Genomic DNA, 17,033 nt, shown 5'->3' with positions numbered 1-17,033 from the left:
TTCCTCATGTAGCTCTAGCATGGACAATTACTGTGCCCTCTTAAATCAAAAGAAATTTATTTCAAAACACTAATTTAAAAATCAGGGCTGTTGAAAAGCTGCATCCTTACTTCTTCCATAAATAACGATCAATTAAAACCAGCATCAGAAGTCAACAGTGAGAAATTGTTACAACTATGTGGGCCTTATGAAATTCTGAGAACCTGCTAAGGTCCCAGTTCAGTAAAGCTTTTAAACATTTCAGATTCGCATGGTAATTCACAGTTCTCAGACATACAATTAAATATCTTCCTGAACTTGAGCCTACGCCTAAAATACCATCCCAGTGTACACAGGCACAGCTATGTGTAAGGAATTCTCCATTGCAAAATATTAGGGAAACTATAGTGTCTGACCAATATTGAATATATTTAATTAGTGAGGTTTAATGGATAACTCATTGACTGAATTAAAGGTCAAATATTCAAAACTGGTACAAAAAGCATCTTTACTGAACAACTTATGAAAAGGAAATTGTTTCATTTGAGGCCATTAAACAAATACATTACTAACAAGAACTCAGTAAAATGTTTGCCAAACATCTTGCTCGTCCACAAAGTATTCAGTGAAAAATATATCAAACAGGTCATGTTACACATCCAACCATTTAAAAAAGTCAGTGTAAAAATAGCAATTATATTTCTAACTGCTTTTATTCCCTGTCCGTTTTCCAAAACGTGTAGAGGACAAACATCCCGTCGATCACTTTTCAGTCTCATTCTCAGGTTCACTGTCTCCACTATCACTGTCTCTTCCGGGGTGTTCTGGCATTGTTCGATGTTCATCCACTTCAGCCGCTTTCAATTCTCCTTCCTTTACCATTTCTTCCCCTACCTTATTTTCTTCTTCTTTGGCATCTTCCTGCATGCCTTGCACTTCATCTTCTGCTTCAGTCTCTTCTGTTTGAGTAGTTTCTGGTTCTTCAATCATGGCAGGTGGGGGCAGTAAACGCTAGATGATTAAAAAATAAAGGATTTTCAGTTTTTACAACAAATACATCTATTTGGGCATCTATTCCTATTTGAGCTTGAACTGTTCACCTTATATTTAGGATTTTGCATTAGATAACAAGTTAACAACAAAGACTTAAAATTCAGAAGCCCTAATCATTTGTAGGCACTTAACACTTACAAAAAAAAAAAAAATTAAGAATAATCTTGGCTCACACAATGGTCTTATTAGACACATTTTTTGCCTGAAAAGAGAGTGTTAAAAACTCAGTACTTCCAACTTAAGGATATCAAACACTTTTCTTTATCCCAAACAGCCAGACAAGTAATGGGCTATGGAAAATCCCTACTTGGAATAACAAGCACATTAGTAGTAATCTCATTTATTACCATTTCAAACTCCTAGATACATTTAACTTTAGGGTCGTTTAGATGAGATGCTGGGGGATACAGTGTAGGGGAGAACTTTGTAGAGTAGGGCTGGTGGTTGGACTCGATGATCCCAAGGGTCTTTCCAACCTGAATGATTCTATGATTCTATGAACTTGCTTTTTGAGGCCTTTAACAGGCCTGTCTTTAACAATTCATTCCAGTAATTTCCTCTTGAAACATCTTATAAAATGCTATGTGAACATCATCTGTACTTATACAAGTTTCATCCACAGCTACAAATGTAGAACCCAAGTTCCAGGCTGTACAGAAATACTCATACTTCTTGCAGCCTGACATTATTTAATGACATAATGGATATTTCCTTGGAATATTGTGAAGCATTTCAATGAAATGAAAGCTTGATAAAACCTCACATGAGTGACTGTTTAGTTTTGTTTTGCTTAAAGGCAACTTGGCTTCACATGATAAATGAAGTGTTTCGTTATGGTGAAGTCTTATCTTCAGTTAGATGACACTAATATTACACATTTCTGACAAGCATAGGCAAATCTATGAAGCAATTATGACTACCAGCAGAGATATGAAAAGCGGTTTTTATAGACTTTGAAGTTATTGTATCGGTCTCTACAATCCATCTGTTCACTGAAAAAGTATTTCAAAACCAGAGATCCTTTAATTATAAATATATATTATTGATGCGTAAGACAAACTCAGACTTCTTCCGTGATTTAGTTAGATGCGTGTTGTGCTTTGTGACTACTACTGTTAAGACTAGTGTAAAAGAAAAGCAAAAATACCACGTTGTACTAAATAGGGTAAAAGAAATTTAATGCCTGGTGGGGTTTTTTTGTAGTTCACTTTTTGACTTCTCCTGCAAGGACAATATGATTCATTGCCACAGTAGGAAAACAGCAGTTTTGTAACTTATTTTGGCTACCAATGGATAAGATTAGGATGCTAAAAAGAATAACTGGTATTAGCAGAAGGATTGGGTCCATATTTGATTAAGGTGTCAAGCAAACCCATCTTTTGGTAAAATTTAGATGCTACCATCTGCTTTTCAGGACACGTATACACTTCTGTTTTGACAGGGCTATTCATTTGCACAGTCCACTGAGTCTTCATCACATATGATCTGCATGGTTGAGAGATCTCCAACTATATTAGATGAACTGGCTCCAAATCAAGTCTCATCATGTGCTTATAGGACTGAGTTTCTAACAAAACAGTGTGAGCTTTCACTACTTCAGAAAAAATAGTTACAAGAAGAGATTTTAGTAGTGTCACTCCTCCTTCTCTATCCCCTTTTCTTTACAGCAGACAGATAATTAGAGCACTTCCCCAAAATAGTGAGAAAATATCCTGTCCACCTGGCAAAGGCTTTTTCTGGGTAGCAAAATGCTTTGGATTTGGCTGAAGCTATGCCTCCCAGAAGGAAATAAAAATCCAAGATTCACTGGATGAGAAACGCAGAGAAAAAGAAATTTTCTATCTGAAAGTCTGACATTCAGTTAAAGGAGAAGTTCTGGGTTCTGATCTCTACTGATTACACTGTTCCATATTAGATGAAATAGTCAGTGGAAGAAGTAAGAAAGAGGAGGTGATAAAGAAACATCCTTGCATTAAAGAACAGAACCTAGATCTCACAGACAAGTATCTTGGACTAGGTTCAAGGATACAGAGCCATGCTCACACTCTCTGCCCACAGCCAGCCAATACAGAGTGAGTAGTGTTCTTTTACATCAATTTTTTCCACTTTTAGAAATCCTTCAGAGGAGCAAAAACCAACAATGGAACTTCAGAGTACCATGAAAGAGTAAATTATAGGTAATATAATCATGATACACTCCAGACATTAAGTGAAAGCTGATGCAGTTGAGGGGCAGCATTTTAAGACCTCTCCCTTTCTGTTTACTACCAACTACCTCAAAGCTTCTACAGATCCAAGTATGCTGAGTAAAGGCAGCTTTCTGCTCAGTAGACTATTTAAGCTACCTTAAAGCTCTGCTCACATACATAAGACAAGGTGTCGCTGTCAGGTTCTGAATTTGCTTCAGGGATTAAACATTGACAAAACTAGGTACAGAAGTGAGAAAGCATCTACAATTGCTTCTAAACCCATACTATTTTGCTTGGTGATGAACTAGTGCTGAAAAAAATTGCTCCAGAATAAAAATGCTACAGCTACTAACTAGCCTGGATAACAGTGAGCTAACACAGTTAAAAAGGTTCCAAGACATGACCCGGTCTTTCTATACACTGCACGCTTGTCATGAAAAACTCTTATTACAAAACATTATTATACCATGCAGTGGTGCTATAATACCACTAGCTGCACTTACCTGAAACACAACACACAAGTTTACTTCAAGTAAATACTGGACAGGCTAGATCTTCAGTATTAATGAAGAATTCCTGGGCCCAGATGGAGTCATGTTTAGCACTCAGCATCAATTATTGCTGGTTTGGGGGGCTTAAATTACTAAAATATACAGCTCTTGCTACTGCAAGATTTTAAAGACCTCAGTATTCTCACTCCCAGTCATAAAACCTTCTTGAATTTTAAACATAACAGGAACAGTCTCAAACCTCAACAGCATCTCTTGTCACTTCCTAAAAATCAATTTTATTTTAAATGCCCACCTTCCAAAAGTTAGAAGGTCCTTACCTGTTGATAGTGGCGTGTACTCTGTATCATGTGCATGTACATATTGTACACAAAGTTAGCCATTTGAGGCATGTTCTTAATAACATGTATCTGGTGAGATGGTCTTTCTCCATTCTAAGGAAGGGGAAAAAAAGTAGACATTCAGCAAGCAAAGCAAAACAACCATTATTCAAAGGTTATTTAATTATATTAGAAATCATAAATCCCAAGAAATTAAATAATGCTTTTTAAAGAAAAAAAAATAGCTGAATTCTTTGCAAAGATAGGAAGTGTAGGTCTTACACTTTAGGGAACTGGATTAATCATGGTACTGCAGCCCAACGAAGAAATTTCAAGAGGAAGGGCTGGGTTCTGATGTTTACTCCATAAAGTACATTTTGGACTTGAGTCATTTAACATATTAAAGGCACAAATAGTTTATGATTGGATTAGGGCTTAGCCTAGTTGTGCAACACAGTCCAGCTCCTTCTTGCTCACACTTGCTGATCATGCACACTGCATCCTTTGTTGCACAGTGGACCTGAAAGTTTCAGCTGCAGGGCTGCCTCACAAACATGTCAACAGCACTTAAGACCAGGGAAACAGGTTTTCGGGTTCATGTAGGCACCCCTTCTCACAGCTACCAGAAGCAAAGCAGGTATGCTCCTCTGTTTCTTCATTTAGCATCCTACTCTGTGTCCTGTGGTTAGATGCTTAATACAAACCTTCCCCTAAAGATCAAGTGCAATATTACAAGTTATGTTTTCATACTTATGAACCTAGCTCAGCAATAAAACTCTTTTGTGACTCTGGACCAAATTTTTTTATTAAAAAAAGTTAATTGGTTATCCTGAATTACTCAGTCAAATGTAATTTTACCTTTTTTAATGAGAAGCAATTAGCTTTGTGTGGCTTTTTTTTTGAGAAACAATATTATTTTGTTTCATAACAAGACCAAAAATAGGTAACACACTAAAAACTTACCTATTTATCACAAAAGAAAAGTATTGAATCACTTACAGAAGCAGAACTTAGGAAAAAGCAGGCACAACAGAGTTCTACTGATAACTAAGTTCTGTGGAAAAATCAATTAATACCAGGTAGTGTGTATCGTGCTAAAAGTTAATTCTAGGGACATTATTATCCAATAGGCACTGGTTTAGCAGAGAAGACACTCGAACTCTTATAGACCATTCAGAAAAAGTGGTCAAACACACACACCCATTACAGACAGCAAAATTCAGAACAGCTGTTCCTACCTGTCTTGCCGTTGGAAAACATTCTGTGGGAACGATATGGAGGTGAAGCGGTCGAGCTGTGAGTTGGCTGAAAGCTGGAGTTAGCTCAAAACAGTTCTGAAACAGTGATACCCTCGCAAAGATATAAAGCCCGAGCCTGGCTCTTGACATGGCAACAACCAATCGTCGGACATCCCTTCAGAGAACAAACAAAGTCATTCATGTTGTTCTTCACTGATGAATGACACAGTTGCAATAAAAATAACTAGAAGTATACAGAAGTCTTAATAAAAGAAAATATAAAATCATCTGCTAAAATACTATTTTGTCTTTAGGTTTTTTTTTCCTACATACTGTTTCAGTAACTACCAAATCCTAGAACCATTACATAAAAGAGGGTTCACTCTGATAATGATATGAAAAATCACCCTTTACTATTTTCCTAGACTTCACAGGTAAAGATTTACATTGAAAATGAATCACAATAGCATTTTTGTATCCCTGAATGAGTAAGCATGAGTTTGATAACTCATATAACTACCGCTGCTTAGACAAGTCTTCCTCCACCACAAACATTTTAAACTACACATCCTAGTGCAATTTATGCAGTGATCAAACACTTGATACAGGAAAGAATCTATGAGAAAATTTAAGCCTGCATTTGTTCAACAAGTATTACATTCCTATCATTCTACTAGGGTGAAACCAAGTTCAGCCTATCTGCAGTAATCTAAACTAATTATAGTGTAAGAGCCATTGCTATAAAGTGATTGTGAAGACGGTACCAGACAGTTATAAAAGGAAGTATGTCTGAACTTCATTCAATACATAGCATTTAAACTTCATTTCTACTAGATACTCAAATTATCCAACATTTTTGTATAATGTAATATAAACACCTTTCTGATACAGAAAACATGTAGGTTAATGACACTACCAGAGTATCTTCTTACATACCTAAGGTGGCCTACAGCTTTGGTACGCACTAGTGAAAGGAGAATATAATCATTTTGTTGACCTTGAAATCTGTCCACAGTTGTTACCTAGAGAATCAAAATACAAGAAGAAAAACTCCATAGATTAGTCTTTGCCATTTTAATTAAAACATGACACCAGAATTTTGACATCAACTTTGGACTGAGATTGCAGTAAATGGGAAGAGAAAAGATGCTTTAACTCTGTTTTAGTTGGTCTCTAACCAAAAATCATCACCCTGTTCTTTTTGGGAGATGCTGGGAGGAGCTTTTGACCGACTGTATACCATTTCTTTTACATTTTTATTCAATTCAGACAGCTAACAGTGGGGTGGTTATACCAAAAGATTGTAAAAAGCCATCAGTTTTATAATACAGAGTTTTAACCTGAAGAATTAGCACCCAACTTTTATAACTATGGTTTTTATTTGTTTCATCAGATTTGTCATCATATGTTTTATCAAATCATTTCCACTCTGGGTGGATCTTCCTAAAGTGTGGGGTTTTTTGTTTTGTTTTTTGCGGACAAAATAAATGACAAAGAAAAGAGTTATTCTGTCCCATGTAGCCTGTAGCCTTTCCAACTTCACCAACTTCAGTTTGTTTGTATGTCAAATTACAAACAGGCAGAAACAAGGGCACTTTTCTTCAAAATTTCATAGAATGTAGGTTAATAAATGTGTAGTTAACCAGAGAACACTTGTGCGGAAAGCTGTCAATGTATTAGTCTGTTATAGAATCTGACCATTTAAAAACAAACCAGAAGCACTCCGGTGACTGATAGATTTTCGAAATCACCTTGTTTGGTCGTCCAATCAGTGGATTATTCCCACACCGCTGATTAATGACATCACGGATCAGGTGTTTCTGTCCATTGTATGTTGTCAGGATACTTATCTTGTCTGCAGGATAACCAAGCAGGCACATATACATGAAGAGTGCCACAACATACTCTGCTTCACCAAGATTCTTAAGTTTAAAAAAGGAGAGGGGAAAAAAAAGTGTAAAAAAGGGGTTATTCAACTTGTAAGATTGAAAAGAATAACACCTGTGACATTATCATGAATTCAGACAAAAATCTCAATGCGGAGAGATATGTCTCTAGATCTGATGTTTCTTTGCTCATTTAATAAAAGCCATTTTGAAAGAATAAAAGAATCAGAAGTAGGTTTAATAACTTCATTCTGATTCCTCCTCAGAGAACTGCTGAAAATATTTACATCAATATTATTGTTAGTAATTGATTGACGCTTGCCAACATTTATTCAGAAGCTCCCAGTTTTATTTCAACAAATATTTACACATTTGTATCTAAGTGTATCTAAATGCATTTATATGCTTATAGCTGTCTGCCCAAAGGAATTGCCACCTTATCTGTATTGTTACAACCAATTTCATTCTTTCCTTCTTAAATGTCACATGCCAAAAAAACCACCTGTTATGTAAAACTGTGGAATTATTATTTGTTAAAAAGTATTAGAAGCTGATAATATACAGATACCTGTATTGAAATAAAAGGGTTTAAAAAACACTTAGCACCAATGCAACATGGTTCCAAATAAGCACACAAAAATGTTGCAGTGACTCACTCTCCAGTAAGGTGAAAGTAAGAACAGGTTGAACTAGAATAACTAAACTCCTTTCAGCTATTAGGAGATAGACTATTAATCTAGATTATCAAATCCAGTTACTTCTACTGCAGGCCGTACCTATTTATTTTCAAATGACCAGCTGTTATTTTGTATTTCCTAAGTTTTTTTTCTCTGCTATTACTTATAATAAATGTCTGTCCCAAAGCATCACTCTTCCGGCTCTAGGAAGTTTTGTCCTATTTCCAGACTGAAGTTATTCATAGCCTGTTTAAATCTATTTTTGGTCAACAAAAGTTATCTTTCAGGTTAAAAAATTGTTCTTAATTGCTGACATTTATTCCTGTTCTATTTATACTGGCAATCTTATACCCACTCGGCGTATGTTTGACTAGGCTGCACATACCAGCCTCAATTACTTTTTCTTAAGTGGACCCTGCATTACTTGGAAAATGCAGTTGCCCGACATATCAAACACCTGTGGGTGTAAAGCTATTCTACAAATTTTAATCCCCTTTAAGTCTGGAAAGAAATGCCCAAATTCACAAAGAGAAATAATACATGGCATCAATCTATTATCTCATGAAAAACCATGCAATGCCACCAAGATATTCTGCTAACATCTCAATCCTCAAGATCATGAAAACACCCCCAAACTGTTGCAATGGTAAAGGTGTTCTGTGTCCTTGCATGAGTGTTCTTACTTTTCTTTGGCCCAGGAGCGGTCTAAGGCAGTGCTCAAATTCTCAATTATCAGAATCCCATTTTAAGGCACTAATTTCAGCTGTTCCTGTTCTGCAGGGCAACTTTCTACTACTTGTACGTTGCAGTGTAACAGCTTGAAAAACAAAATCAAAAGAAACTCTCCCCTCAATCTAGAAGTGAGATAAAGTGGATTATGACTCACCATTGCTTCCTTCACTAACCACTGAACTACAGTGGACTTTAATTTGTCATAGGCCAAAACAATGTTTCATAATAAATTATACACCAAATCTCATCCCTCCCATAACACTGCGAAAACATAGATATCAAGCAAAGTTATTCACTTTGAGCAAAAAGCACAACACAATATGTTATCATTTTCAACACTCAAAACTCATTAAAAGGAGAAAAAAAAATTATGCATACGCATGAATGAATTATCTGAGAACATGAATTAAACATCAGTTTACTATATTTTGAGATTCTGTCTTCACTGCAGATTTAATAACCCATATCCAGATTAAATAAAGTATACATGTAATATTTCTCCTACCTGATAGAAGTAAGGATTGGGTTCAGACTCTCCTACACCATTGAAGTCTTCTACATTTACAAGCTGGAAGTCATACAAAAACCCAGCATTGGCTGTTCTGAACTCTGGCAGAAGCTGCACGTGAGGAAGGTTCCCAAGATTCTTGTAACGCCAATTGTAGAGGTTACATAAACTGTTCAAAAACACACAAAGACAAACCCCAAATAGTTAAAGCAGATTCTTGAACTCATTCAAAATAGTTCAGATGCACACAACCCCCCGCTTTCAAGATTAATGCTTCTGTAGGTTTTTAATGAAAAAAAATTTTGCTGGATAGCCTGTACATATATAAATGAACATACTTGTACAAGCTATCCAACAAAATTAGTTTCTAAGTTTTGATTCTGTTTGCTACTCTCTCAGAGAAAACTTCAGATTTCACTTCAATCCAGCACACTTAGCCTTAAGCCTGTCCACCTGATCAGCTTTACATTGAAGGGTACAAATTTTGCAAAGAAATCTAGCAGAAATCTTCATGGGTAAAAAAACCCCTAACACTTAAGACTATTAAAATTCCTTTAAATATCGTTTTCATTAAATTACTCATACAATAGTGGAGTACTACTATATAAAAAAAGTAAATCTGATTGCACTTCAGCCAAACAAAATCTGTCTTAGTCTAAGCTGAAACAAACAGACCAGAACAACTAAACTATAGTTTTGCAAACTCCTGTCTTAACAATAAAAACGTGGTTTCCAAAACTATATGTGCACTTTTACAAGTTTTAACCTGGTATTTTCTTACAGGCTAGACATGCCATTTTCTCTGTCTCACCTTGCTCTTGCTCTTCCTTGTGCATCCAAATCAACAGTTGGCACTCCAACACGAACAAACCGTGTAAAAAGAGACTGCTCCATGTTGGAGTATTTTTGAAAAGCCATGTTCTTAATGACTGGTGGCAACTGATGATGGTCACCAATCATAATCCAGCGCTTCAAACGACTAAATCCATCTTGGGGGTTCTAGAATTAAACAATTACACAACTGTAACTATTACAATATAATCAAGGCACTTAATTACAACACATTAAAAAGCCAACTGTATCCTGTGCTGCATCAAAAGAAGTAGCTGACAGGCAGGTTGAGGGAGGTGATTCTCACCCTCTACTCCGCTCTGGTGAGACCCCACCTGCAGTGCTGTGTCCAGCTCTGCAGCTCCCAACATAAGGGCATGGACCTGCTCGAACAGGTCCAGAGAAGGCCATGAAGATGATCAGGGGCTGAAGGACCTCCCCTGTGAGGACAGGCTGAGAGAGTTGGGGTTGTTCAGCCTGGAGAAGAGAAGGCTCCAGGGAGACCTTATAGCGGCCTTTCAGTACTTAAAGGGGGCCTACAGGAAAGATGGGGAGGGGCTCTTCATCAGGGAGTGTAGTGGTAGGACATGGGGTAATGGTTTTAAACTGCAAGAGGGTAGATTTAAATTAGATATTAGGAAGAAATCTTTAACATGAGGATGGTGAGACACTGGAACAGGTTGCCCAGAGAAGCTGTGGCCCCCTCCCTGCCAGTGTTCAAGGCCAGGTTGGACGGGGCTTTGAGCAACCTGGTCTAGTGGAAGATGTCCCTGTCTATGGCAGGGGGAGTTGGAACTAGATGATTTTTAAGGTCCCTTCCAACCCAAACCATTCTATGATTCTATGATTAACAGTCGAATTGGATGTCTTAGTATAAGCCCTAAATGTCAACATTTGTTCTTAAGCTACACTGAACTGCAGTCATTTTAAAGACCATTAGCTTCTTTCCAATCTAGTACCAGAAAAAAAGGAGTAGTAATTTAAATTAAGTCTTGTTTCTTATAAAGCAACAGGTAAATTTACCTATTAAAATGAGTAGAAAAACATCAGGATAAATATCGTATTACATTGTTGTAAAGGCCAAAAGTAACATATTATCAGAGAACAAAAGGAAGAACCACAATTATAGAAGTTACAGTAGAGAAAAAAATAATTTCTATGCAGCAGCATTACTCTAGAACAGAAATTTATTTTTTGGAGACAGTGAATATGAACTGCCTGAAGCATCTGAAAGTTCTAGTGCTCACATGTCTGACACATAAACTGAACCTGCCTTTCAAGTGCTTTGTAGTTCATGTGCTTCACCTGTTTACCTCTGGAATTTGCACATGGCCTCTTCGATTACCAGGATGTGCTTCTAATTAATCCTCACCCTGGCTCCTGGACTGAATGCTCTTCAGTATCTTTGGTATATCTCTTTCCAGTTCCTCATCATCCTTTGTGTACCTATGTTACACACTGACAGAGCTCATGAAAGAACATTGTAACATAGGGACAAAAAAAAGGACCAGATGTGTGGGTAACATTATCTAGCAATTAGAATCCTGAAGATTTGCACCTGCCAGTTTTACAATTCAGACCCTCATTTCTTACATACTCCTGTGATATTTCCATTTTCTCATAGGAGCACTATTCAAAACAGAGCCTAAAGTTCCTTTTCTTGCCATTTGAAGTGGAAGAGCTCTGAAGCCCTCTCTGATCAGAGAGCAAGGAAGGAAAACTGAACTCTGGACTGTCCAGCTCATCAAGCCTGAAGATGCCTTAAAGTAAGAAAGTAAGAGGATGGAAATTATTTTCAGTGGCATGGAAAAAGATTTAATTTTTTTTACCCTCTCAAAAGGTTATTGCTTTGAAGAAGACCAAGCATTCCATATAATCATTCTGCTCTTATCAGCAATTTCAGTCTTGGACAGAGCCCTCCAAAGAACTCTTGTTTTTAAAAATTTCTTACACTGAATTCCAAGTGCAAGAAGTCAAGTACTACTACTCTGTAAGCCTAGTTCTTTAGGTTTTATTACAAAACCCCCTCAATTTTCAAGGACTATTTGGATGGCTGTTGTGAATAAGGTCATGGAATATCCCCTAGAATATTGCTCTGTGGTGAAATGGTCTGCTTTAGTTACACAAAACTCTTCAGCTTCTGCACGGCTCATATACATTTATTTCCCCTCACCAGCTTGATGCATCTTGTTATTCACTGCTCATTCAAACATTTGAAAAACACTATGTTTATTTCACTAAATATAATTTTATAATCAATTCAAACCATGGTAAAAGCCATGCAGGTTTTATTCATTACACTGCACTGCAGCACAACATTGTGTTATGATTTGTGAGAAGCCTCACCCAACAGAGGTTTGCTCTCCAAACACGATGGAGAAATATGTGCTCCTGTTCAGAGTTCAGGCAGTATTTGGGTTTAGAGAGTGAATTAGTTGCCTACGTGCTCAGAATTATCAAAACTCAGTAGTCTTTAACACAGTGAGAAGGTGTTAAAGACCTACAATAATATCACTAAAACTTAAAAACCTACAGAGTTAAACGGCAACTAAGAACAGGACTTGGGCTTTAACAGCAATATGGTTAACTTGGACATGCACATTCTTTTGTACACTAGGCCCATACTGAGTTACTTTCCTGCAATTGTATTGTACTCTCCATTGTTAAAGGGCAAAGTGAAAAATTATGAGCTGCAATTACAAGTATATCAAATATTTCATGGAGTTTCTATCACGCCTTTTTCATTTTCTCTCAGAATGAAAATCCAAAAGCTTGGATGTGGTTATCTAGAAGACTTAAAATTATTGCTTTTCAATGAAAATATCTGCTCCAGGCAAAACTTTTGAAAGAAAACTTAATTTTAGAATATGAACAAATACAGACCGTGTATTTTTCAGAAAGCCACCAGAGTAAGAATCAAATCAACAGTACAGACTGTCTTCAGTTTTACTGACTTCCTACACATCAGTTTCTGATTTGTAGCTGAAGAGTTTGTACAGAGTTCCTGAGGGAGCCCATACTGCACTGGATTCCAGGGGTGAAATTTTATCTCATGATAATCTGGGATTATAGTCTGAGTGAATGTGTTGAGTTTAGAATGATCAGAGTAAACGTTTTTAGGGAAAGATACTCAACTTTAAAAGTTGTTGGCCTTCTATTACACAGCCCCTTACATTACAGAGCGATTGCTACCTGGCTTCTTAAAGACTGTGCCATAAATATCCCTTGTGCCATATTAGCTTCAGTTTCCTTCTTTCCTTCCTTGTGTTAGCAGTCCAGCTGCAAGACTTCATTCCATTGCATCACATCTGCATTCCTTTATCTACCAATTGTTGGTTTGCCAAACACAATACAAACTGTAGCTGATTCCAGGCTAAACATTTACCAGTTTGCTAGACAAAAGGTGCATAATTATTGGGCAAAAGTAGAAGCAGAACCAGTAACCATTTCTCTTCCTTCTGTGGAGTTGTAACATCAGTTAGAATGTCCCCTAACTACTAGGCTCATTTTCCTCAAAGTTGTAGGTGCTAGGTATCTCTCTCTCTCTCTCGTTAATCTTGTCTGAAGCTGACCAAATACCACAAGCAACGTAAGCCTTACATTCTTGGGAAACAAACCTGTTATTTAATAAGTAGTAATAATTTCAACCATTTTTAAAATTAGCAATAGTAACTATTAAATGAGAAGAATAAAAGTAACAAAGCCAGGACCTAGTCCACATAAGTATCTCTGCTTTTTTATTTTCAAAATTAAAGCCTGCTAATCCTGCTATTTAGTCAATAAAAGCAACATATTTAGAACCTATTAGCTTACTCCATAATATTAAAAACCAAGGATAAACAAGTAACGTAGAACAGCGTGAAAGTTCTTACTGCCCACTCAAATGGCAGTTATCAGTTCTAGGTTACTTTCTGCACAAGGTATTTTCCTTTTAATATTCTATATTGTTCAAGAACACTGACTTTCATCTATCATTTTTTGCAACATTTTATAATTCAGATCTAACCTGTAATAGGAGAGGTATAAAGGTTTCTATCTCCAGAATCTGAGCAGACTCTTCCATTAAGATGTTGTCATACTGAGAAAGAAAACGTAGAGAGATGTCCATCAACCAAACAATACAAATTAATGCTGTTATTCAGCCTACCAAAAGAAAGCATCAATCACTCATTAATTTTTTGATGGGTTAAACAGGTACAGCCAGATTTTACCATAAAGGCAAAATATCAGTATTACCAAAAAGCAATGTCAGAGGGTGAAATCCTACTACATCAATGGCAGATCTATCTGTACCCATCAGTGCTTACATCTAGAAAGAATCCATGACTAAACTACATAACATACTTCCCATATGCCATAACCCATCTGCAAGAGAAAAAGCTTTCTGCAATGAGCAAACTAATTTGGTATCTTTGCATTGAAGCAGAAACAGAGCACTTCTGTGATTCAAAGCAGTGCATTATTGGAGAAAATAATACTGAACGAATTATTGGTGGTGGGCTATTTTTTTTCTTTTTGTCAGATAAAACTGTACTATAAATTAATACCTATGGTTAACACTGCAGAATGAAAACAGCATTCCATCATAGCTCTTTTTTCTCAAATTGCTAATTTTTTAGATAAACAAAGTTATAAAGGCCATGGGTTTTTTCTTCCCAATTCTGCCTTTATTACTCAATCATATCACTGCTGTTCATCATCCAATATGGCAAAACTATCTTTTTTTTAATAGACATGCACTATTAAGCATTATTGTATATACAATAACTTAAAAGCAATCTCATCTTTCACTTACAGAAGTTAAATTCTTCTTCAGTAAAAGTACAAATTGAAACATACTAGTAAAAAAATGCAACTCAGAATAACCTAGTTGCCTAGATTTAGGACAGATAAAAAGGTTTATACAAGGGGGAGAAAAACCAAACCCAAAAAGCAATTAGTGTAGTAACACTAGTATAATCATTACTTTGAAACCTAATTCAACCAGGTCATGTCGTTTCAGAGCAGCATGAGTACAAGTCATGGCAATGATTTTTGCTTCTTTCACCAACAGGTATTTGGATCTATCCAGGCCACTGCGGAGAAGTTCAAATGCTCTGAATTCCTATAGAGGAGAAAAGAAAATCTTGAAAGTCAGAATACAAAAAATTGTTGCTTATAAGATGTATTCACTCAAGCTATCTGGCCACCTTCTTAATACATTCAGGCAAGCAAGTTATGAAAATATCTACTGTTAACAATCCCATCTGAATGATTCTTTTATGCTAAACCCAGAAACAACAGTATGTCAAAAACCAATTTTTTAAAAACACATCAAATAATTCTGCAACTTGTGTGCATATATAAATTTGCAGACAATTAATCAATTAATTCTGAGGAACCCTCTCAGAATCCCCAAAGATTTTGTTTTACTGTATCTTCTTGTTTCCTACTTTACTGCACTATACCATCATATCAGATTCAGTATCAGAAAGACCAATATAGTTAATATAACCAAATGATACACAAATCATCTTTACCCTAACTTTTAAAAGCTTCTCAAGCAATTCTGGGAAAAATAGAAGATAATCTGTTTAAGTTACTTCTAGGTTATCTGATTAAAGGCAATTCTCTGTAAACACAAAGACCCTGCGAGGATGAGGAGCAGTGATAGGCGCACCAACCTTAGTAACCTAATCAGTGAAAATGGAACACAAAGAATGTCTGCTTCCTAAAATCAGAATGTAACAGATTAGACCCCTGTCCCTATTGTGAAACATCCCTATATTATTCAAAGGTGGAAATTCTCACCTGAATGCCTTGCAAGCTAATGAAGCTGCCTAGAGGTATATACTCCTTTTAGGATGTAGGGCAAAGGAGAATTTTGGAATTGTATAAAGTTTTTTATAGGATTAGCCAGATCCACTTACCTTTAATAGTTACATGTCTTACCTCAAGCTGAGTGAATATTTTCTTAACATGTCTAAAACACCCTTCAGCAATTTCCATATCTTCTTCATAGGATTTGCCTTTGAAAATTGGTTGAGGAGCATTTGCAAAATACTGGTGAAAAGGAAAGAAACTGGAGACATCCGTAACATCTGGCAATTTTCCACCTTTAACTTTCACTTTGCTGATATACTCCTCCCAACGAGACATTACCTATGACAAAATGAAAGTGCCATATTGACATGCTTTTATATCAAAGTCCATCGGCAAGGTGTAGTCTTGCACATGTAGTATTAAAAAAAATTATCACAAAAGCAAGGTATGTTGAAATTAGCATCTGACACTGTTATCACGACAACATTTTCGAAGCTGTGGTGGGTTGACCTTGGCCGGCTGCCAGAGTCACACCCAGCATCTCTCACTCCCCCCTGCCCCGAACAGGACAGGGGGAGAAAATAAGATAGAAAAGTTTATGGGTTGAGATAAAGACAGGGAGATCAATGAGGGATACACAATACACAGAAAATCATTGTTTTGTATACTGTGCATCTGATTTCACACTGGCATTTAACACCATAAAAGCTTTCTAGCAGGACCATCAAGTAGTGCTCTAGCGCTTGTCCAAAATGGAAAACAGCCCACAGATTTTCCTATCTGAAGGAGAAACTTCAGGTTAGAACCTCTGCCAGCAGTCAGAGAGCAGCAATGCTAGCCTTTCAATTGGTGAGTCATCAGGCAGGATTTAAAACAATAGCAATACAAGCAACGTTGCAATTATAGCTTTAGCTGTTATTGTATTTTGAACCACCAAAGAAAATGTGGTTTTTTTTAGACTCAATTCTGAAATATTCACTCCAATTTTTACAAAGTGTTTCATAACATACTGAGATCATACAGTCTCTGTAGAGGTATTTCAATCCTTACTTGGTATAAGAAAAAGTGGCCAGCTGTTTCACAAGTGTAAGAAACATCTCCTGGGACTCCAAGACTCTCTTGCAAGCGCCCAACTTCTCGTAGAAGTTCAAGTCTTCGAGCCAGCACATAATTAACTCTTCCATACCTACAAAATGGATTAAATAGAACATATTTTGTATTTCACTGTTCTAACTCAAAATTGTTTTATCTAAGTATCACAATAAGAGATCACAAAGAAACCCAGCACCACCACAGAAAACTTCCCACA

At 36.5% G+C, this 17,033-nt stretch overlaps 1 protein-coding gene across 1 annotated transcript in view; it reads right to left on the bottom strand.

Moving 5' to 3' along the window:
• Positions 1 to 470: 470 nt before the first annotated feature.
• The window catches only part of AQR (aquarius intron-binding spliceosomal factor), a 56,145-nt gene continuing 39,582 nt past the window's right edge, over positions 471 to 17,033 (bottom strand). Inside the window, exons 25-35 of the mRNA XM_074824528.1 lie at positions 16,775 to 16,910; positions 15,854 to 16,063; positions 14,889 to 15,026; positions 13,929 to 14,000; positions 9,903 to 10,090; positions 9,089 to 9,260; positions 7,040 to 7,210; positions 6,225 to 6,310; positions 5,289 to 5,463; positions 4,051 to 4,164; positions 471 to 990 (exon numbers count right to left, since the gene is read on the bottom strand). Of these exons, the coding sequence (XP_074680629.1) occupies positions 742 to 990; positions 4,051 to 4,164; positions 5,289 to 5,463; positions 6,225 to 6,310; positions 7,040 to 7,210; positions 9,089 to 9,260; positions 9,903 to 10,090; positions 13,929 to 14,000; positions 14,889 to 15,026; positions 15,854 to 16,063; positions 16,775 to 16,910 (1,711 nt within the window). The 3' untranslated portion in view covers positions 471 to 741. The remainder of the gene's footprint in view (positions 991 to 4,050; positions 4,165 to 5,288; positions 5,464 to 6,224; positions 6,311 to 7,039; positions 7,211 to 9,088; positions 9,261 to 9,902; positions 10,091 to 13,928; positions 14,001 to 14,888; positions 15,027 to 15,853; positions 16,064 to 16,774; positions 16,911 to 17,033) is intronic.

This window comes from Strix aluco, chromosome 4, assembly GCF_031877795.1.
Source record: "Strix aluco isolate bStrAlu1 chromosome 4, bStrAlu1.hap1, whole genome shotgun sequence".
NCBI classification, from domain to species: Eukaryota; Metazoa; Chordata; class Aves; order Strigiformes; family Strigidae; genus Strix; species Strix aluco.
This window is presented reverse-complemented; position numbering and strand designations above follow the sequence as displayed.